This window comes from Mastigoproctus giganteus, chromosome 1 (assembly GCF_048544385.1).
Source record: "Mastigoproctus giganteus isolate SK-2022 chromosome 1, ASM4854438v1, whole genome shotgun sequence".
NCBI classification, from domain to species: domain Eukaryota; kingdom Metazoa; phylum Arthropoda; class Arachnida; order Uropygi; family Thelyphonidae; genus Mastigoproctus; species Mastigoproctus giganteus.
In genome coordinates, this window is record NC_143575.1 from 80,798,077 (window position 1) to 80,823,087 (window position 25,011).

The following is a 25,011-nucleotide window of genomic DNA, read 5'->3' on the forward strand; positions in this document are numbered from 1 at the left end:
ATTTAGGTGCACTAATTTTCGAAATTTGGGAAATTCTTATTTAATGACTTCAACAATATGAAGATGAAGTATTAAATATTTAAGCATTTAGTTTGATGTGTAGATGGTTTCAATAAATTGATCCCAATAAAATCATGTTAAAATGAAATTTTCAGAGGTGCATGAATTATGTCATTGTATGCAAAAATTTTGTTCTGAAATATTTCCAGAAATTATTTCAAAAGAACCATTATTTGCTCAAATAAACTTTGCTGTGCTTTTTTTAGGAACGTTAGCATATAGGTACTTTCCATATATTGTCTGAAACGTCCTTCCATCCATCTGTCCGCATGTAACATCTCAACTACTGGTGGATGGATTTTCATAAAATGTTATATTTGGCACTTTTAGAAAAATTTGTCAAGCTGTCCCAAATTTCATTAAATTTGGATTGATAGAAATCCATCAATAATTATTTTTTGTCCATCTGTCCCCATTTAATTCATTGCTCCCCTGAGCATCACCAGGGCTTATCAAACAGTGGTACACATAGGCCACTGAGGCTCTATATGTCCTTGCAGGTAAAATGCCTACAGGCTTGCAGGTGGCCAGCTCTTCCTTCTTGTTTGCTTTAAGGAAAGGAGTTCCCTGACAGACTTTGAGCATCCAGTTGGGGCCCTTCATTTACCATATGAGCAGAGCCAAGTCAGTGATAAGTTGGAGACCATTTGGCAAGTGCAGTGGACCAATTCTGAGAAAGGATGACATTTATTCCCTTCGTTACTTCCATTCATACTGTTAACTATCAGTGCAGTCCCTGGGTACAGTTTGGGCTGTAACTTGCAGTGTCCTGCCTTGACATGACTTGAGGTCTAGGCTGCACCAATGGGATTAGCCCCCTCAGAATTGTACTTCTGTGGGAAGCCAGAAATAGCCTCCACATTGTGCTTTATAAGCCTCATTACCAGGATTTGAGATCAGATTTGGAGTGAGGGACACTCACTCTCAGTGGGACCACTTTGGGAGTTATTTAATTTAAGGACTTTTTCAACAGATTTGCTGATTTTGTCCATGATGTATTTGTAAGAAGAATCCAGTTAGCTAGATAGTAGATGACCCACCTCCTTGTGGTTGGGATATTAACTCGTGGTGAGAGTGTGATAAGAGTGCTCTTCCTTTATGCTCCCTCATCTGCTTAGTCTGAAAAAGAAGAATGTCTTGATGATAAATAAACTCATACACCAACCATTAATTGAAATAGCTCTTTACTGTGACTAGAATTTACAAATTAAAACAACATATTTACAATAAAATTTAATATATAAAATAAAATAAAACTGCTATGATACACTATATAAGAATTAAAACTGTAATAAAATCATTATAATAAAATTACCTAAAATAAACTGGATTAAAAGCGATAAAACCTGTAGCTTTTGGAAGCATCATCTTCCTTCCTCAACAGTAATAAATCTTCTGGCAGCACTTCCTTATATATAACAGTCTCACGGTATTTCACCACATGGTTCCATCAGCGCATGGTCAGAACTGGAAGCAGAAATAGCTTGGGAGCGCGAAAAGCAAAACCGTTCATCCGTACTTAGGACAATAGTTTCAAATAGAGGATGCAAACGCATACCCCTGTCCCTATTCATGGTATTGTTGTCGGATGAACAGATTCGCAGGCTCTCAAGCCATTTACGATCCCAGAATCCATGCGCTCGATCTACAATAACCACATCCCCTGGGGAGATTTGATGCTGCGTCTCCCAATAATGCTCGGCCACAGACTTATTATAATCAGCAGTTTTTATAGCATTTAAATGCTCCCCCCAGACAATCCTTTAACCACTGTTTTGTTTCGCCCACATAGCATTTCCCACAATCCAGGCATTTTATCCTGTAAATAACTCCACTACTAAGGTCCTTTGCGATTGAATCTTTTACCTGGAACACAACTGTGTGCAATGCCCGGGAAGCTGCACAGCGTGTTTTGAAACCCCGTAAAATTCTGGTTAACCGCTCAGTAAGGCCCGGATAGTAAGGAATGTATGCAGTAGCCACAGGAATAAATGGTTCCCTACAGTTGGACACTATTCCTTTGCTGTATCTGTCCACGATCCTCTGGGGGTATCTGCATTTTCTAAGGTCTGCTCTGACCCGTTTGATTTCACATTCTTTATCCTCAGAAGTAGTACAGTGTGACATTGCTCTATCTACTAGAGCTTTTACTGCACTATTCTTATGTTGTGCAGCTTGTGCTGAACTGTAGTGGGTGTATTGACCTCTGATATAATAGTAGTGGAGTTATTTACAGGATAAAATGCCCGGATTGTGGGAAATGTTATGTGGGTGAAACAAAACGGCGGTTAAAGGATCATCTGGGGGAGCATTTAAATGCTATAAAAACCATTGATTATAATAAGTCTTCTGTGGCCGAGCATTATTGGGAGATGCAGCATCAAATCTCCCCAGGGGATGCGGTTATTGTAGCATGGATTCTGGGACCTTAAATGGCTCGAGAGCCTGCAAATCTGTTCATCCGACAACAATACCATGAATAGGGACAGGGGTATGCGTTTGCATCCTCTATTTGAAACTATTGTCCTAAGTACGGATGAACTGTTTTGCTTTTCGTGCTCCCGAGCTATTTCCGCTTCCAGTTCTGACCATGCGTCGATGGAACCACGTGGTGAAATACCGTGAGCCTATTATATATAAGGAAGTGTTGCCAGAAGATTTATTACTGTTGAGGAAGGAAGCTGATGCTTCCAAAAGCTACAGGTTTTATCTCTTTTAATCCAGTTTATTTTAGATAATTTTATTATAATGATTTTATTACAGTTTTAATTCTTATTTAGTGTATCATAGCAGTTTTATTTTATTTTATATATTAAATTTTATTGTAAATATGTTGTTTTAATTTGTAAATTCTAGTCACAGTAAAGAGCTATTTCAATTAATGGTTGATGTATGAGCTTATTTATCGTCAAGACACGAATTTACACAACCTCAGAGGCCTTTTTCAGGATAAAGAAGAAGAAGAAGAATTCCATCATCATGATGTTGGTCACTCTATTGTCAGGGAAACGGGGAACATGCTTTGTAAAAAGGATAGGTGGAACAGGACCAGGGTATGTCTGCCAGGGGCAAAGGTTGATGATGTTGTACAGCAGATATTATCTTTTAAGGGCACAAAAGATATAGTTGTACATGTTGGCACTAATGATATTAAGAGTTGGAGACTGGCAGAATTACTTAACAATTACAGGTCACTGTTGAAAAAAAGCCGTGAATTAGGGTTGAATTTGAAAGTGTCTGCAATTCTGCCGAGACACGATAGGAGGGAGTATATGATGAGAACCATGTCGATCAATTCAGCCCTGGAAAGATTGTGCAAGGCTCAAGGGGTAGAATTTTTTTCAGCCTGGTCTGTACTTGTTAACAGGAGAGACTGCTTCTACAGGGATGGGATACACTTAAATAGAAAGGGTGCAAGAATATTTGCTGATGCTATCGAGGCAGTGTTAGGTGGGTCGGAAAACTGCTAGCTTGGGGGGATACAAGAACTAATAGAATAACAGTAGCCACTGGCAGAGGTGAAAGTGATTCTTGTACTGCTTCTATTGGAATGAGCATCAGCCTGGAAAACAAGATGCAGAATATTTCAGAGACTGCTGGGAGTCATTGCAGTACAAGTAAACACAACAATATGAGCATCAAAATTCACTTTTTGCATGCCCAACTTGATTTTTTCCCCGAAAATCTTGCACAGATGAGTGAAGAACAAGGGGAGAGATTCCCCTTGTTCATCAGAACATAAAGGAAATGGAGCAGAAGTACCAGAGAAGGTGGAATACAAGCATGATGGCCGACTACTGCTGGTGTTTAAAAAGAGAGAAACCTGGCACTGTACATAAAAGAAAAACGATTAAACTTACTTTTCAAACAAAGAGACGAAGGTCTGATTAATGAAAGTTTCAGAATTTTGATTAATACTTGTTAGTATTTACATATTTTTTGATATACGAAAATGTAATCCTATCAATTTGTCATTACTAAATACAATAATATATACTTTTGTAAAAAACAAAATACTTTTTTATTTCTTAAATTTTCACATATCTGGATGTGATAGAAAAAAATCTAAGTCATATCTGAAATCACATATTTCGGCAGTAGGGCCTATTGAAATTCAAACCCCAGTGAGCAAACTTAAATTTGTAAACTAGTGTTATTAATAATTAACAATGTTCTGCATGTGTAACATCGTTTCAAACGCTTTTCGGCTTCTGGGTTTCATTAAATGCACCACCTTGGCTTTTAGTAGTGAAGCTGCTATTATGATCCTTTTTAAGCATCATCCTTTCTTTTAAGAAACACTGAGTTCCATCAAGAGGTTACAATACTTTGCACAACAGGTTTTGTTTAATTCTTCTTATTCTGCAATGTAATCTTCAGTCTTTTTTTTATTTATTTATTTACAATTTAGTTTAAAATCTATGCTTCTCCTGCAATTTTAAGTCATGCCATGGCACATTACATTCTTCAATACATGTTCTCTTTGCATCTTCTTAAAATGAACTGAACTTCTAATGTTCTAGTATTTTGTGGTATGAACCTTGACATGGTTGATATTTTTGTTTCCAAACATTCATTCGGGAAGTTGGCTAAAATAAAGTTACTAAAATAACTTTACACACACACACACACACACACACACACACACACACACACACACACACACACACACACACACACGCACACACATACACACACACACACGCATCTTGCTGTTGAACAGTTATGTTCTGTTAAGCTTAATCAAGAGTATTTAGCTTTTCAATTTTTATGTTATTATCCTTTTTGTTTTTTATTTTTTTATCTATTTTACATATTACAAACAAATTCCTGCCTGCTCAAATACTTCAGGCAGCACAAGGCCTGGATGCAGACTTGAAACATTTTGTGGAAGATAGTATCAGTTTCATGTTATTGATTATTGTACATTCATGTTAAATTTATATTTTGTGCTTGTACAGTAAACCCCCGCTATTCGTGGTATCTGTATTCGCGGTCGCTGATTTAATATAAAAATTAAACCTAAAAAAATGTGAATTTTAAAGCGCCGTGAACATTTTTTGCCATAAAAAAACTTGGGCGTGGCTTAAATTATCTTTCCCATTCAAAACAGCGCTCAGTGAGTGGGGGGGAGTGACAAAATCGCGAGCATGGATGTTTCTCGCTCATCCTTGTTCAGTATGTGTTATACGCTTGTCATGGAAGGTTTCATCATTTGCTTTTAATTTATATGCTTATAAATTGAATAAATTTATAAATTGATATGCTTACAAAAGTCATAAATCTCTGTTAGTCTACCGTTTTGCAGTGTAAAACAGACTTTTTCGAGTGTGTTAATGGAAGAAAGTGACTTTATTGTGGACAAGTTCTTTCTAACCCGTACAAAAATATGGCTACGAATAACAAGAGAAATATGAAAATATCAAAGAAGGTGATGACATTAGCGAATAAAATTGAGTTATTAGACAAAATTTCTAATGGTGAAAGTGTCTCCTCAGTGGCAATACATTATAAAATCAATGAGTCAACGGTACGATCAATCAAAAAATCAGAAGAAAAAATCTGCTGTAGTGTCCGTGAAAACGCTTCAGAAATTTGCTCTGTAACTCGTGATGTTAAATTAGAAAAAATGGAAACAGCATTAAATCTGTGGATAGAAGACCGAACTCAAAATAAAATTCCGTTAAGTTCACTCATCATTCGTGAAAAGGCAAAACTCCTTTATCAACACTTTAGTGAAACAGGTGATAGCACTGGCAGGATAAATTTTTTAGCTAGCAAAGGTACTGGTTTGAAATTTCTAATAAATATTACATTTAATATTAAATTGTTTCTTATTTTCATTTCAATGCCGTATGCTTGCATTTCGCTATGTACTATCTATGTACATAGTCATATTATGAAGGTACATATAATACATACATAGACAAAATTTTAGATTAGTTTTTCTTATATATTTCATACTTTGGAACGGAACCCCTTTATTACTATGGGAGCCATAACTCAGTATTCGCGGCATTTCTCAGGAACGTTACCCCCACGAATAGCGGAGGTTTACTGTATTTCTACCGACAGGTGAAATAGTGTGTATAATTGTATTTTATGCATTATTAGAAATAAATAAATATCATAGGCTGTTGACAGGTATATCATAGATACCAGTCAACAGCCCTCAGATAATTGCTACAGGAGCGAACTCTTACTCTTAAACATGTTATTCTTAAACAGCATGACTGCAGGATATCTTTTCTTAGATGTCATTAGACTTTTTATTTTACTCTGGTAACATCTCTTTTCCCTTAAAATCTGACTTGATTATCTGGCCTCTTTCATTTCAATATGAAGCTTTCATATTTTATCTTTCTCTGTTCCACTTTTTTGGGTATCATAGCAGGTGCTTCTCATCCTGAATCTTTTTATGGTTTGTTCTCTTTACTTTCTTATTCTTTTCTCATATATGTGTTTTACTCTGTTAGTCTTAAGATACTAGACATATTTGTTATATTTATTGATTAGTTTATATCTGGTTGTTTTAATTATTTGTGCAATATAAACCATGCTTGCCATGGCATCTAGAGAATTGGTCTCCGTGTAAGGGTAAATCAAGATTTATTCTTACTGATAAACTGATATTATAATTTAATAACATTTTGCCATTTATTTCTTTAATTAATTTTTTTATCATAAATTTTTAGGAAGCTAAATTTGCCCTTCAGAAAAGTCTTTCTCTTTGGCTACCTGAATATCAGACAACTAGGGAAGGAGAAGTCACTGCAGATCCCATACAGGTAATGAATGTTTTAGGACTCTGATGAGTGATGTCATTAAAAAAAACATTTCCATACATGGAGATATTTTTGTGCTTGAAAATGCCCCTTTCCTACAGGGTCTAGGGATCCCTAGGTCATAGTGAAACATATCCAAATACTTTATCTAAAATCAGTCAACCACCACACAGGACAATGATACATGTTCCTCTTTGAGTTCTGATTACTGTACAATCTGCCAACATATAAAGACAAGTAGCAAATCAATAAACAAATGCTGCAGAGGAGAGGAGGGATTTGAATTTTAATTAATTCAAAATTGTTTTTTGAATTAATTAAAATTCAAAAAGCAATTTTAAAAATTAATATTAATATTTAATTAATAATATTAAAATTAATATTATTTTATATTAATTATGATGATAAACAATAACAATATTAATTACGAAATAAACAATACTATTAATTAATATTATCGTTTTTCAAAATATATGTTTAACTTTAATTTTTTAAAATTAATTTTTGAATTGTTTTCAATTGATTTTTTAATGTAATCATTTTGTGTTAATCTTTTATTTGTTTTAATTTCTGGAGAGTATCATACAGAAGTGTTCTACGTATCATATTGAGGTAAATTTCTCTTATTCTTCTACAAATGTTGATATCAATGTGGAATGTATTGAGCACCATAGCTCTGTTATATACTATCAAGTTTTCTTTTTCTGATCAAAACCTTCTATGTAATGGTTCTACTCTACAGAATTCCAGTAGAGTATCACCATCACATAGAAGTCCTTCAAAGATTGAAAAAATCTGTTAGAAGACTCTAGCAATACAAATCCAGATCCTTTGTGAATCCCAGTTAGAGTTGCCACTTCTCCTGGTTTAAGCATGCCATGTTTACACTCCAGGTTTTATTGAAATTTCTGTAGGTCATAGAATTATAGAGAAAAAAAATAAAATTTCCATTCCATCTTGAGATGAATGTATTATTATTGATTTCTTATATGCTTTTTAAGAATGTACAGGGTGTCTGTAAATTATTTACCTGATTATGAAGCTCGATTAAAATTTTATTGTAATTGTTATCTTAAAATGGTCTGCACAGTTATCAGAGTAACCCAGTGAGTTTTTTCCTTGTGTGGTTGGCATCCTTGATTCCTGCAAGCATTACAGCAGTACAGCATTAAAATGGTGACAGTGCAGTCGAAAGCTGCGTGCATGCATGTGTGTTGTGATTGTGGGATACCAAATCTCTAGTGACTGTTAAAGAGATGTTTCGAATGGGAATTCCTGAAAGATTCACATAAGGAACAATCAAAGACGATGGTTGAAACAGTTTTAAGAAACCGCCACTGTGCTGCACTAGAGAGGAGTAGGTAGGTAGGCCTAGTATATGTGCAAAAAAAGTTCCAGAAATTCTGGAAATGCTTGCCCAAAGTCCTACAAAATCTATCTTCCTGACAAGCCTGTAACTGCAAGTACTGTAAGTAACATTGCACAGGTTAGTTTGCAACAGATTGAAACTGTAAGCTTACAAAGTTCAACACATGCAGCCACATTCTATCAGTAAGATGGGTCACCACTACACTGGAGCTGCACTGTGGGCGATTTCCTCAAAAAATTTCCTGACTGATGGATTGGCCGGAATGATCCCATTCCATGGCCTTCTTGTTCTCCGAATATCACATCTGTGGATTTCTTTGTCTGGGACTATGTAAAGGACAAAGTGTATGCAAAAAAGTTACATAGTTAAAAGACCAGCATGAATAGGCAGTGACTTCCATTTCTCAAGAGAGTTTTAAAACACTTGGAATGAAATCAGCTACCATCTTGACATTCTGTGTGCTACCAAAGGCACCCATGTATGAGGTTTGCTGGTGTGCGGTTGTGTGATAAGAAATTCTTTCAGTTGCTTTATTGAGTGTAGCAAACTGTTTTACAATACCTATTACAATAAAATTTTAATTGAGCTTCATAATTAGGTGAATAATTTATAGACACCCTGTATAACTTACAAAATTATTTAACATGCATATCTTTTAGCAAAATAATTTGGTGTTAGTATTGGCAACATGTTGAAAAGAAGCAGTGTATGCAGACAACACTGGCCAAAAAAGAGGGGGGGGGGGCATAAGAAAATACAAATTATGCATTTCCCTTCTTGTATACATAACTATCCAAATTGTGTCAGCCTCAACTACCTGTGGAGGCACTTTGTTCCAGTAATCAACAATGTGCTGGCTAAAAAAAAAAAAAAAAAAAAGCCCTTACAATCTAGTCTAAATCCCTAATTTGAATTTATGACCCCTCATTCTTGAATTCTTTATAACAGTGAAAATTCCACCTTCATTCATTTTACTAACCCCTCTCAGAGCTTATAAAACTCAATTAGGTCCTCTCTAAGATGCCCTGTTGCCAAGCTCTGTAGCCCCCCCCACATAATCAAAGACTTTCCTCATGCAGTTGCCCACTTGTCGTTCTTATTGTGCAAGTTGTTCATTTTTGTTTTTTTTAGATGAGGTCTCCTTGAGGACACGGTATTCCTTCCAGCTGTGGTCTTACAAATGGATTATAAAGTAACTTCGTTAAACACTAGTTTGTATTTATTGTAGGGCTATGATGTCCCCTGATAATTTATAATCATCCCATCCATATTTCTCTTCTTTGACACTTAGCTCATCATTTAATGTGGCAATATTTTGGTCTAAATTTGAATAATCTCTCTTAGTTGGTATACAACACTTAATATCTTCTATGATTACCTCTGTGAACACAAATTTGTTCACAGATTTTGCAAATGCATCTGGCATTTGCATTTTTTAACAATATCAGTTGGTCTTACAGAAAAGAGTAAAAAATGTCTGAGTCTGTTATAATCACTTTTATGAAAACAAAATCTATCCCCTTTACCATTGACAATAGTTATTCCTTTAAATAAATCTCCTATCAATATGTTGTGATTGCTGTCACCTAAAAGTTCCTTTACTTGAAGATTTTTAATACATGATGAATCACTGCCGATAGCCAGATTAAGAATATTTCTTTCTCTTGCTGCCTCTAACGTGTTGCAGTAGAAAGTAGTTATCCTGCAAATCAAGAAATGTTTAGCTACTGAGTGGACTGCGAACCCACAAGTTTCATTTGATATCTGAAAAGTTAAAATTTCCCATAAGTCATTCTAATTTGTTGACTCATTTTATTTGTATGGCTGTTCATTGTATTCATCACAGTCATTTAGCCTATAATAGACTCCAACTCTGGTTTTTGTTTTCCTAGTTTTTATATCACACCAGTTCAGTGTTACACTGGTAGCCTGTGTCTACTGGTGTTTTAGAGCCAATGTGCTTCTGAACTAAAAGCATCCTTTCCCATCCTGTTATGTCTGTCCTTTTTGAACACATTATAATTGCATTATTTAAATTCTGCATTCCAAATATCAGAGTGACACAATGTTTCTATTATATCTGTAATGTCAGCCTTGCTTTTCATGACTTAATCAATATTTCAAACTCATGAAATTTACTTAGTATTCTGCTAGAACTAAAGTATAAGCAAGCAGATGTATGCTTCTTTGTGTTTGTAGTAACATGCACAGTTCATGTAAGTGCTATCCTCATGTGGACCACTAGCAGGCCTTGCAGAGCCCCCCTTAACTCCTGATTTTCAGGCTAATGCTTATCAAAATAGAATCAATGCAAGACTTGGTTCCACCTCTACTTATGGCTGTAATTAAATTATTAATGTGTCTTTCCCCCCCCCCCCACACACCTAATACTGTTTCAGCAATGTCAGCAGATATTCCTGCAATTCCCCATGTTAAGTGTATCTCACCACTGTAAAAACAATCTCTCCTCTTAAAAAGTATTGGCCATGCTGAGAAAAATTTTACCCTGTGAGCCTTGCACAATCTCTTGGGCTGAATTGATTGACAAGGCTCTCATCATAAACTCCATCCCATTGTGTTGTTGATGAAAACTTTCAAATTCAGTCCTAACCCTTATATTACCAACATTTACAACAGTATCACAAACTTTTACCAGTTTATTTCTCTATTTTAGATAAAATATGATTGTTGTAGAATTGTTATAATTTTTTATTATTAAAAAACAAGAGGCAAGTAGATACATAAGAATGTGAAGGAAACTTAAAATCTTAATCAGGAAAGTAATAAATGAGATTTTTGGCATTGGTATTCTCCAGAAGATTTATTATATTTTTATTTCTGAGAATTGTGATTGACTATTGCCAACCTCTGTTTTAACTATGGTAATGAAGATCCTAAACTAAAAAATGAAGATAACGGGATGGTTGAGTGGGAGACAACAGAGAGTGGTAATCAATGGACACCGCTCTTCGTGGACAAATGTTATTAGTGGAGTTCCCCAGTGTTCGTTGTTGGACTCATTGTTGTTTTGTATATTTATCAGTGATATTGATGAAGGTATATCAGGTTTAATGTCCAAGTTTGCAGAAGATACAAAGGCCGGCAGGGTTGTTAACAGGTTATTGGTTGATTCAACTACTGCTCATCTCAAATGCCCAAATTATTCGCTGTATGATTTCTTTCGCCTCAAAGGTGGTACTTGTGCATATGTCCGTTCTGATATTCGCTGTCAGAGACTTGGCAATTTGGAATCTCCTCTCTTTGATCTTCTCTGGCTTAAAATCTCTCTACCTCATTGTGTCAAATTCATCTGTTGTCTCTACCGTTCTCCCAACTCCACTAATCACTTGGAGCTCTTTGACTTCCTCTCCTTGCAACTTGACTTTCTCCAGTCCAACTTTCCTAACAGCGAGGTAATTTTCCTTGGTGATTTTAATGTTCACAACTCCAGCTGGCTTCCATTTTCTAGTCACACCAACCCAGCAGGTCGCGATGCTGAGGCTTTTGCAATTACTAATGACCTAGCACAGATTGTTCATTTACCTAAAGAATACCGGACAATCCTAATCATACAGCCAATACGCTTGATCTTTTTCTCACAAACAATCCTTCTAAGTACACGGTCGAAGTGAGAGGTCCTTTAGGCACTTCAGATCACAACTTGGTGATTGTCTCTTCTCCAATGGAACCTTTATCTCATGGCTATTCCCAACCTCGTGTTGTTTGGCATTACAAGAATGCAAACTGGGATGCCCTGCAAGACTTCTTTTCTTCTTTTCCTTGGTCGGATTACTGTTTCGAACCTTCTGATGTCAACGTTTGCTCAGATCGTGTCAATGAAATTATTCTTGCAAGAATGGAATCCTTATCACAAACTCCACTTTAAAATCTCGTCCTTTATCTGAACCTTGGTTTTCCAATATATGTGCTAAGGCTGTTCAAGAGAAGAATGTTGCATATCGTAATTGGCTTGTTTCTAATTCTCCAGTTTCATTTTCTGCCTACACCAAAGCTCGCAACAATTGTAAAGCAGTTATTAATCAGTCCAAACTAGAGTTTGAAAAGGCTAAGAGTAGAAAACTTGTTTCTTACCCTAATGGTAGCCGAGCATTCTGGTCTCTTGCCAAAGTTATTGGCCGCAACTTTTGACCATCTCTGCTCCCACTGTCCAAACCAGATGGTTCTGTTGTCACTTCAGCCAAGGATAAAGCTGACCTGCTAGCATCCCATTTTTCTTCCAGCTCATGTATTAATGAACTTGGTAAAACACCTCCCACCATTCCCAACACGCTCCATTCAATGCCTCCTGTGGTCTTCTGTCAGAAGGATTTTGACGAATCTTGATGCTAAGAAAGCTCCAGTTCCCGATGGTATTTCTCTACTTGTTCTCAAAACCTGTGCTCCTGAACTTACTCCTATTCTTTGCCGCCTTTTATCACTTTCTTATTCCAAAGGTGTTTTTCCTTCTGCTTGGAAATTTGCTCATATCCATCAAGTTCCTAAAAAGGGTGACAAATTCCTCCCATCCAATTATCGTCCCATTGAATTACTTCTACTCTTTCTAAAGTAATGGAGAAATTAATTAACCACCAACTCTTAAACTACCTAGAAACCTTCCGTCTGATCAACGATCGCCAGTATGGATTCCATCAGTGTCGATCCACTGGTGATATTCTGGCTTATGTTACCCATCTATGGACTAATTCAATGGAAAAGTTCAGTGAAACACAAGTAGTTGCTCTTGACATCTCAAAGGCTTTCGATCGTGTTTGGCATAAAGGTCTTCTAAACAAGCTTCCATCTAATGGTTTCCCAACTGTTTTTAGTAATTGGTTATCCAGTTTTCTCTCTGATCGCTCACTGAGGGTGATGGTAGATGGCTCTCTGTCTTCTAACTTTTCCACTAATGCCGGTGTCCCCCAAGGTTCAGTTCTTTCCCCCACTCTTTTCCTTTTGTATATTAATGACCTTCTTCCATTGACTGGAAATCCTATCCATAGTTTTGCCGATGATAGCACATTGCATTCAACTTTCCATTTTGAGAAACCTTGTCCTGCTCAATGAGCTTCAACCTCTCGAAAATCTGCTACCAATTCCTTAAATGCCAATCTTCAGGTAATTCTCCAGTGGGGCAAAGACAACTTTGTTGATTTCAACCCTTCTAAAACTCATTCTTGTCTTATATCTCGGAAAGAAGACTCTTCTGCTCCTATGCTTATCTTTAGTGACACTCCAATTTCTAGGCAAAATGATATATCTCTTTTGGGGATTACCCTGACTTCTAATCGCTCTTGGCACAAGCACGTTACAAATATTGCTTCCTCTGCTTCTAAAAAACTTGGTTTTCTCTTTCGCTCTCGCCGTTACTTTTCTTCCAAACAGCTGCTCACTCTGTATAAATTGCAAATCCGCCCTGCCATGGAATATTGTTCCCACATCTGGGGTGGTGCCCCCAAAACCTCTCTCAGGCTTCTTGATTCCATTCAGAAGAGGACAGTTAGGTTAATTAATGATTCATCTCTAACAGAGTCTCTCCACTCGCTTTCTCATAGACGCACTGTTTCTGCTGCATGCCTCTTCTACAGATACTTCCATGGGCACTGTTCTTCTGAATTGGCTTCTATAATTCCCGCTCTCTCTTTCAAAACAGTCCGAACACGTGCCACCACCAGCCAACATCCATTTACTGTCCAACTTCAAACCCACAGAACCAACTTTTCATCTTCCTCATTTATTCATTCAACTGCCGTTTTCTGGAACAACCTTCCTTCATACGTATTTTTGGAAAATTACAATCTACAGAAGTTCAAGTCCAATGTCAACAAATATCTTGTTTCGTCTTCTCAACCTCCAAGCCAAGCACGGTACTTAGTACTATAGGTTCTAATACCTCTCGTGCCTGGGGTTTACATAAAAAAAAAAAAAAAAAAAAACAGTAAAGACAGTATGCTACTCCAACTGGATCTAGATAAGTTGGGCAAATGGACTGAGAAGTGGCAACTGAAATTGAACATTCACAAATGCAAAGTACTGCATATGGGTAGCAATAACCGAAGAGAAACGTACCAACTGTGTGGTACTACACTCAGGAAAGTGGAAAGTGAAAAAGACTTGGGGTTAATTGTGCAGTCAAATATGAAGTTTTTTGTGCAGTGCAGATGGGTTGCCAGGCAGGTCATGGAGTTTTGTCAGTGATATATAGGAATTTTGCAAGGTGGTGATTATCTTGTTATACAAGGAAAATGTATAACAGGATAATGCCACACCTAGAGTACCGTGCACAGGTCTGGAAGCCTCATATTAGGAAGGATGTAGAGCTGTTAGAATGAGTGCAAAGAAGGGCAACAAGATTGGTGAGGGGGGGAACAAAGGGGTGCTCTTACCAAGAAAGGCTTAAGTTCTGCAAATTGCAGTGCCTGAAGAGTAGGCACCTGCGAGGTGATCTGATTGAGGTGTATAAGGTCTTGAATGGGTTAAGCAAGCTGAATGTTGATGGGATTCTTCCTCTTGCTCAGATTAAGAACCTGAGGGGGCATAGTTTCAAGTTGAGGAAAGACAGTTGTAGAATTAGATGTGTGGAAATTTGCCTTTAAGCAGCAGATAGTTGATTGGTGGAACAGACTTCCATCTTTTGTTGTGGAAGTTGATAGCCTAAATAAATTTAAGGCTGAGCTGGACAGACATTTAGAATGAATGGGGGGGTGAAATGGGAGGGGTTTTTTTTTTTGGCTGATGCTCCATAAGCTTGCTTTCTTACATCGTATGCCTCTACTAATGCTAAACTGAAAATCAGAAATTTATAGAAGTAAATAGTCCTTTTAAATCTCCAGGTGAGAGATTTAGAAAAGGTAGAACTTCTAACCACATGACATATTGAATCAGCATTTCCAGAGTTTGGACTGCTCTTAATCAGTATGTCCAAGTACTTAACCTCAAATCAGTTAAACAGCATGCAGATAATAATGGAAGCTCTCATTTCAGTTCTAGCTGCGATTTCCATGATCCTACTCACAATGCAAGGACACATATGTTATGGAACAGGTAGGCTGATACTGGTGGAGGGAGACTTAGTTCCCCAAAGGTTTTATAATTATTTTCTTTTTCTGATTGGAACTATATTCAAGAATTTTATAACTTCCTGTTTTTCTGAATTTCCAGAAAAACCTTTTGTAAATTTCATATATTTATGAAATTAATATAATAATTGTAAACATTTGCAAATATCTGAATGCTCATAAAAGTTGTTACCCATCAAAAATTAGTCATAAATATCTGATTCATTTATATAATTTTACTATATGTTCATTGTTATCTCTTCTAATATTCCTTTTGTATATAATACAGATGTGTCCTCTGAGCTATGACAGTCGAATAAATTGCAGCAAACTACTTACGGAAGTTGAGATGTATGATGTAAGTTCCCTTTCAGCTAATTATACCTCTACATCACAGTATATCTGATTAGCATATATAAAGATTATAGGCATTGTTAACTGTAATGCTAACTATACTGCAGGTTGTTTGTGTATCTTTACAGTTGTAATCTTTTATTCCTGAGCACATTTATGGTGTAGTTAAAAGATATAAATCATCTTAGAGTCTAAACCAGAAAGTATTATGAAAAATTAATGAAGTTAAGCATTGGGTGTCGTAAATGCTCAAGGAATGTGAAACCAGCGTTCAACCTCCTTCCACCGTTTTAGGAGAATAATGTGGTCTGGTAATTTTTTTCACAGGCCATGCCTGATCTACTGATTAGGAAGAAGTTCATCCAGAGACAATCTCACATTGTTGTAGAAGTGTGGATTCCTATTTTGTTTGTATTCGGCAAGAATGTGTTCCTGCAGCTGTGGAATTAACCAGCTTGTCAATTCTGCAAAAAATGAAGGGCCTGTTAAATTTTCTTTTTGATATTGCTGTAAAGATATTAATCTAGTCTGTCCCATTTGCATGATTAAATTGTGTGGGTTTTCACTCTCCCATATCTGCAAATTGTGTTGATTTACTCATCCTAGTAGTTGAAATAATCTTTTATTATGGGGAAACCAACTTGTTCATAATCATGTCAGTATTAACCTCATGTTCAAGGAGCTCTGAATCAAGGTGCTGTTGAATGAAGTGCCAAACTTATTTTGGGTATGTTTAAATTGCCTACTAACACACTGTACCAATTTTACTGCAAAAAAATGACTGCATGATTATGTTTTTAGTCACATTAAGTGTGCTGCTACATTTTATTTTACAGAACACAACCAATGTTCTTAGAATGCTTGTATCAGTCAAGAATTGATAGTTTACCTGGTGGATCCTTCCCGTACTTGCACTGAAACTTGTTGCACTGTCAAAGCAGATTTATTTTTGTCAAAAGCTGACAGACACAATGCCTTTTCTGGCCCAGATGCAGTTGTGGTTGAGGAATGTATCTTTACTTGACAGGCAGGAGTGTGCAGTAGTCGGCAACCTAGTGCCAAATTGAAACTTTGAGTTGGTCTTTCCCACTGGTATATATTTCAGATTAGCATTAGCATTAGCATTAGTAGAGGCATATGATGCAAGAAAGCAAGCTTATTCAGCATCAGCCAAAAAAAAAAAAAAAAAAAAAAAAACAAACACCACTCCCATTTCACCCCTCCGTTCGCTCGAAATACCTGTCCAGTTGAGCCTTAAATTTGTTTAGGCTATCAACTTCAACAACAAGTGATGGAAGTCTGTTCCACCTACCAACCACACGCTGGCTAAAGGCAAATTTCTGCACATCTATCCTACATGTTTTTCCTCAATTTGAATTTATGCCCTCTCAGGTGATTATTCTGAGAAAGAGGAAGAATCCCATTGAGCATGCTCAATCCAATTGGGTTGAGCATGCTCAATGCTCAACCCAATGGGTTGAGCATTGAGCATGCTCAACCCATTCAAGGCTTTGTACACCTCTATCAGATCACCTCGCTGGTGCCTAGTCTCCAGACACTGTAATTTGCAAAACTTAAGCCTTTCTTCGTAAGAGCAACCCTTTGTTCCATTCACTAATCTTGTTGCCCTTCTCTGTACCCGTTCCAGCAGCTCTACATCCTTCTTGAAATGAGGCCTCCAGACCTGTATACAGTACTCAAGATGTGGCCTAACCATTGCCTTATACAAGGGAATAATCACCTCCTTATCCCTGCTAGAAAAATTCCTGTATATCATTGACAAGACACCATGAGCTACTCTTGCAGCTCGTCTGCACTGCACAGAGAACTTCATATCTGCCTGCACAATTACCCCCAGGTCCTTTTCATTCTCCACCACTGTCAGTGTAGTACCGCAGAGTTGATACGTTGCTCTGTGGTTACTGTTTCCCATATGTAGTACTTTACATTTGTCAATGTTAAACTTCAGGTATATTTCAGATATACCTTAAATATGCTCTAAAGAATAAATGATTTAAGATTGTAATAGTTATTTTTAGACATTCTGTACTTTTGGCATTCATTCAAGTTTCATTGAAAGGTAATGCATAATAATATCACATATTACAGTAACATATGCATTTTTAAAATGATTGTGTTAAAAAAAAGTTATTATTCAGAGGTTGTTTATTAATTTTTTAGTTAATCTTAAAAGCAAATACTGTATAGTTAGATAGGTATAAACTTGGGGCAGTACCCCCAAAACCTCTCTCAGGCTTCTAGATTTCATTCAGAAGAGGGCAGTTAAGTTAATTAATGACTCATCTGTAACAGAGATCTGTCCACTCTCTGTCTCATAGATGTACTGTTTCTGCTGCATGTCTTTTCTACAGATACTTCCATGGTCTAATGTCAACAAATATCTTCTCTCATCTTCTCAACCTCCAACCCAAGCATGGTACTAAGTACTATAGGTTCTAATACCTCTCGTGTTTGGGGTTTTCATTAAAAAAAAAAAAAAAAAACTTGCTAAGCATTATCATCCTTTGTCACTATACTGTTTTTCTATATCTATTTTTATGGATTTCCATTTTGAATTTATATTAAGAAAGTGATAAATTTTCTTCTTGTGTTGATATGCGCCCATACTTCAACATTTTTACTAATTAATTGTCTTAAGTTAGCTAGTACCCTTATTGTGCAAGTAAATCAACTTACAATAATATACAGTGGCCATTGTGGTAATGTTTCATTTCTTTGAGTGTCTCAAGGAAATGAAGGAAATGACTGCAAGAGAATGATTTAATGGAACTGGCAAACTAAGCAAATTGAACATCATGGTTGATGTAACTTCTTCCTTGAATGTGTAAAATTGGTACATAGGAAAATGCTAGCATTTTGCTATTAAAAGTAGTTTTGGCCATACACTGCAAAAAAGCTATGATTTCTGTTAGACTATAAAATTTTGCTCCTCTCTTCTCATAGGTACCTAGCCAACAAACCTTTGAAGTTTCTAAAGCCATCGACCTTAACTACTCATTAAGGCAAATTATTCCAATGATTAACAGCTTACTAGGTAAAGCAGGGGTTGTAACTTATTAACTTTAAAATTTTAAAAGTGCAACTTTAAAATTTGCCTTGGGTTTTAAATTAATTTTTTTTTTTTGTTGTTGTTGTTGTTGTTGTTTATTTCCAGTGAAATTACTTTATTTTATAAAGTAAGGTACTGTATTTTATTTGGTATATAGATTAAAATTTAATTATTAAGAATAAATGGTATATTTATTTCATGCCCAACTCTAGACCGATTGAAATCATTAGTTTTATTCATGGGAAGGAGGAATTTGAACAAATTCATTTATCATTTTATGGAGACACAGTATAGCAAAGTTTGAGACTGCCGGGCTAAAGGGAAACTTTCTATAATCTATGTTGTAATTATACTCTCTTAGTTTGAATATATGCCTTTTGGTTTTAATATCACTTAATACAGTGATGATTTCACCTTCATTGATTTTACTATCCACTTTCAGAGCTTTATAAATCTGAATCATATCTACTGTACAAAGGAGCATTATGGTATTAAGGGCAAGTTGCTACAATGGATAAAAGAGTGGTTGAATGGGAGAAGACAGAGAGTGGTAATCAGTGGACGCTGCTCTTTGTGGACTAATGTTATTAGTGGAGTCCCCCAGGGTTCGGTGTTGGGCCCAGTGTTATTTTATATATTTATCAATGATATTGATGAAGGTATATCAGGCTTAGTGTTGAAGTTTGTAGATGATACAAAGATTGGGAGGGTTGTTAATGACAGTAATGGCAGTGTGCTACTGCAACAGGATCTAGATAATTTGGGCAGATGGGCTAAGAAGTGGCAACTGAAGTTTAACCTTGACAAATGCAAAGTACTGCATATGGGTAGAAGTAACCCCAGAGAAACGTAGAAACTGTGTGGTACTACACTTAAGGTGGTAGAAAATGAAAAAGACCTGGGAGTAATTGTGCAGTCAGATATGAAGTTTTCTTAGAGTGCAGACAGGTTGCCAGAGCAGGTCATGGGGTGTTGTCAGATACACAGGAATTCTGCTAGTAGGGAAAAGGAAGTGATCATCTCTTTGTATAAGACAGTGGTCAGGCCACGCCTTGAGTTGCATACAGGTCTGGAGGCCTCATTTCAGGAAGGATGTAGAGTTGGTTGAGCAAGTACAGAAAAGGGCTACAAGATTGGTGAGGGGAACAAAGGGGTCCTCTTACCAAAAAAGGCTTAGTTCTGCAAATTGCAGTATCTGGAGACTAGGCACCTGTGAGATGATCTGATTGAGGTGCATAAGGCCTTGAATGGGTTTAGCAAGCTCAATTCTGATGGGATTCTTCCTCTTAATCAGATTTCGAACCTGAGGGGGCATAAATTCAAATTTATGGGAGTTAAGGGAGGAAAGACAGTTATAGAATAAATGTGCAGAAATTTGCTTTTGGCAAAGTCTCCTAATATTGGTATCATTTTGTCAAGCTCATCTGGTATGTTGCTTTTACATGAAACTTGGTGTCCTTTTTAGGTGTGGACTCCATACTTAGACACAGTATTCCAAGTGCAGTCTCACAGCTCCATTATGTAGTAGAATTATAATTGCTGTCCTTACAAGTAGGTGTTCTATAAATCATTGATAGAATACCATGGGCTTTCCTTGCCAATTGTCTGGACTTCATAGAGAACGTAATATCATTCTTTATCATAATCCCAAAATCTCTATCTTCCTCTGCTATTTTTAATTTAATCCCTCTATGTATAAGCATGGTTACAAACCCTTCATATGATCAAAAATCTTTTTTTTTTTTTTTGTTTTTTTTTACTTGATTTGGCCCATTTCTATCTCACCATCATAATAATATTTGGCATTTGTTGAGGGAGCAACCTTGTCTGACCAGTTTAATTAGTATTATGATGCAATAACAAAGGAAGTGGATGCAAAAAATAATTTTCATATCATATATTTGGATTTCAGTAAAGCTTTTGATACTGTTGCACAAAAATGACTGCTGTACAAATTGGAGCAGTGTGGCATTAAGGACAAGTTACTGCTGTGGATAAAGAAATGGTTGAGTGGGAGAAGACAGAATGATTATCAGTGTATACTACTCTTCATGGACTAGGTTATTAGTGGCAAACCCCCCTCCCTTTCAATGGTCAGTGCTGGTCCATTGTTGTTTTCTGTATGTATTAATGATATTGATGGAGACTTATCGTCGAAGTTTACAGATGATGCAAAGATTGGCAGGGTGGCTAATGACAGTAATCAAAGTATGCAACTGCAACAAGATCTAGAAAATTTAGGCAGATGGGCTGAGAAATGGCAGTTGAAGTTTAACATTGACAAGTGCAAGGTTGCAGTAATCCCAGATTAATGTACCAATTGTGTGGTACTATGCTCAGGATAGGGGAAAATTAAAAAGCTCTGGGAGTAATTGTGCAGTCAAATATAAAGTTCACTGAGCAGTGCAGACAGGCTGTCATGACAAACCATGGTTTTGTCAATGCAGTACAGGAATTCTGCTAGTAGGAATAAGGAGGTGATCTTCCCATTGTATAAAGCAATAGTTAGGCTACATCTTGTATACTTCATACAGGTCTGGAGGCCTTATTTTAGGAAGGATGTGGATCTGCTGGGACGGGTACAGAGAATGCAACAAAATTGGCAAGGGGAACAGTGTGTGCTCTTACCACAACAGGCTTCAGTTCTTCAAACTGCAGCATTTGGAGACCAGGTACCTGCATGGTGATCTGATTGGGGTGTTTAAAGCTTTGAATGTATTGAGCAAGCTCAATACTGATGGCTTTCTTCCTCTTACCCAGAGTACACATGTGAGGGAGCATAAATTTCAGTTGAGAAAGGGTGGTTGCAGGTTAATTGTGCGGAGGTTTGCCTTCTACCAGCAGGCAGTTAATTTTTGGACAAACTTCTATCTGTTGTTTTGGAAGAGGGTAGTTTGAATGAATTCAAGGAAGAACTGGATAAACTATTGAATGGGATCGACAGGTGATGTGGGAAGTTTTTTTTTTTTTTTTTTTTTGTTGCTTGCTCTCTTGCATCTTTTTCCACTATTAATATTGATACTATAGGACTGATCTCCATATTAGAAAATCAAACAGAATAAAGCAGCTATATTTATTTGATTTTAACTTCTGTGTAAAAATATTCTCCTGCAATTCTGTAGTGTCAGACGATAAAAGATGAAAACTCTTTAAGATATTTATGATGAAAACTCTGTCAAAGATATTTATGCCAAATGTAACCAAAAGCCTTAGAAATATAAAGAGCAACTGATCGATTTTCACTGAACTTTTCCATCAAATTTTCCAGAGATGGGCATCATGGGTCAAAATGTCAGCAGTCAACTGACACCGATGGAGCTGTACTGAGAATCTTGTCAAGTGGAAGGTTTTGAAAGGGAATAAGAGTTGCCGCATGAATAAACAGTCTTTAAAAATTAATTTTTTTTTCTGTATAAAATAACTGAGTGAAAGTTGCTGAGATTGTTATTTGTATTGTATTGTTGTTTTTATAAAAATGACAATCTAAAGGTTATTAGAAAAGAGTCATCTGGTGTCAGGATTAAACATGATAACAAAATATTGCCTCTATTGACATCAAATTGTTTATTAAAATAAACAATGGTAATTAAAAAATAAAAATATAAATAAATATATACAAGAATTTAAAATCACTGACTGCATACAGTAAAATAAAATAAAACAGGATTATATACAATTAAAATATAAAATAAGACAGCCAAATAAAAGTGCTAAAATGTACATGCACTGTATATAAAATGAGACGAGAAGCTTTCGAGGCAGTGGGCCTCTTCTTCAGCTTGATAAGATCAATAACAGTTAACCAAAGATATATTATGGAGAAAAATCCCACGCATGTGCGAACATGCGTGGGATTTTTCGCATGTGCAATACCTGTGAATTGCGTGTAGTGGGAGAAAAGGAAAGGAAAAGAGGGAGAAGACATAAGAGAAACAGAAGGTGTTAATCATCAGACTCTGTGTTGCTGTTGTAATGCCAGCAGCTCTGTTATTAACTTGCTACCTCCATATTGTAAAACAGTGGCTTCCATAATAGGGTGAATCTGGGTCCCAGCATTATAATTAATGGTGGGACCTGCCATTGTTATATGGAAGGCCTTTAACCATGAAAGATGCCATGTATCATGAGTATAATCCAGAATTTAAATGTTAGATTGGGGAGATCATAGTAGAAGTGCTGCTCACTCCAATAGTGCTCAGCAACAGCTGAGGTGCCAAAATTAGCCTGTCATATAGCCCCCTCATGCTCAGAAATTCAGTCAACTAACCTACTTTTAGATTCTCCAGTATAACAGCCCCCACAATCCAGACAAGTAATACGATAAATTGCTCTCACACGACGTAACATGAGAACAGCCGATTTCACACAGGGTAACATCACTTAACTTCCTGCCAGGTTGCTGTATGCAATCAATACAGTAATGTTGCAAGACGTTAGCAAGATGTGCTAAGGTGCAAGATAGTGGGGATGTATGCCATAGCAATTGGTGAATTAACCTGATCTCTATGAGGACTATTAACCTGCAATTAGAACTTAGTAGGAAGGAATGAATCAGTCAGCACTACATAGTTTGTCTTCAGTTTGAGTAACAAGGAACTGACAATGGATTGTTAATACTCCATGGATTGTTGTTTAGTCTCTGAGTCATAGTGATGAATCTAAGTTTCATCCATGATTACCTGATGACTTACAAACTTATATGATTCTTTGGTAAATTTTGCAAGAAAAAGAATTGTCTTTGCACAATTCACCCTCTCGCTGTTCTTGTCTGAGTTTGGATCGGATGTTTCATTGTCCTTGTATATTGTAATCCAGTCCTGTGGTCTTTAAATCAGCTTGTGAACAGCATTTTTTTTTTTTTTTTTTTTTTTTGTAATTAATGGGTCATCTAGACTTGGATTTATCTTTTGGACTTTATTATAAATCCTTTTGATTTCAGTGGCCCACTTCTTCATGTTAATGTATGATAGACAATCATAGTGTAATGTCTCCATTATGCTCTGGGGACATTTTACACTACATCTTTCAAAAAAAGTAAAAAAAAATTATCAAACAAATATTTTCTTTTTTTTAAAGAGTCATATCTGCAGATATGATTTAAAACCTAAAAAATAATAATATTTAAGATATTACTCTAAAAATTAGGCTAAATGCATTTTAGAAAGTCCTACATTATTTTTGCCAAATATCTTTGTCTTTATTGTTAGAAAGAAATTTTAAGTATCTATATCTTAACTATATGCGGCTTTGAAATACGAGTCTACTCATGTACTTCTTATTCAGCTATATATCAGGAAAATCATGTTAATGCTAATGAACCAGTTAAAATAATATACTAAAAAATATTTACTGCAGCTTAATTATTTAGATATTAACCTTTTGTTGTACAAAGTTCACTTACACTGTTGTATTGTGGGTACCCTGCTTGGACAAGCCATTGTACACACACACACACACAGTAAGTGGGCTTTGCAAAATTTACACAGGGGGAAAAACCGTATAGCATGCAGTTGACTGCAGTGTATTACTTCTGTTGGGCTTATCAAGGTTAAAGCAAAAACCACATTTCGCCTGGTCATTGATTTTAGAATGATGTTAGAGCTTAGCGACTCAGTGGGGGAAAAAAGATGTGATATTGGTAATGTAGAGGCAATCAACATTTAACCTTGTTTCTTAAGTGGGAAATTATTCTAATTTCTGGAAGATCATACCAAGTTTTCTTTTATAGTGGTGTCATTATTCTAATTTCTGGAAGATCATAGCAAGTTTTCTTTTATAGTGGTGTCATATGGTGTTGGTGCATGATATATGAAAGATTATATGATATGAAAGTGAAATATAACTCTGCAGAAGATATGCTGCATTTTGCAGTTTCTAGTTCATCTTACAGCTTGGTTTTTTGATCTTCACATCGAGAAGAAACAGTTGTTTTATTAAAAAACTGCATTAGAAAGAAACACTTATTTTAGTTTTGTCAAGCTGATGTAAGCTATTTCTGTTTTCTCTTGTAAATTACAGGAATGGATATCTTAAGAAAGACTAATTTTTAATCTAATGAAAGTTCAGAATCCTAGCAGAAGTTAATTTTATGAATAAAAACATAGGAGACTAATTTTTTATGAAGTATTCAATAGTTGTGAAATGTTCTAAAATATTTGGAAGCGATGCTTATAATAGCATTTGACTCATTTATTATCAGTTGCTGAAAGCAATAGAAAGACTTAATTTTAAAGGCAATTATTATTGTTTTATTAGTTTTTATTATCAATGTTATTATAATCAATGTTATTATCAGTTGCTTGAAAGCACTAGAAAAAC

General features: G+C 36.0%; 1 protein-coding gene across 1 annotated transcript in view; it reads left to right on the forward strand.

Moving 5' to 3' along the window:
- The window catches only part of LOC150090926 (uncharacterized), a 153,170-nt gene that overhangs the window by 89,083 nt on the left and 39,076 nt on the right, over nucleotides 1-25,011 (forward strand). The window contains exons 7-8 of the mRNA XM_090380689.1: nucleotides 6,756-6,848; nucleotides 15,559-15,627. Coding sequence (XP_090236815.1) covers nucleotides 6,756-6,848; nucleotides 15,559-15,627 — 162 coding nt within the window. The remainder of the gene's footprint in view (nucleotides 1-6,755; nucleotides 6,849-15,558; nucleotides 15,628-25,011) is intronic.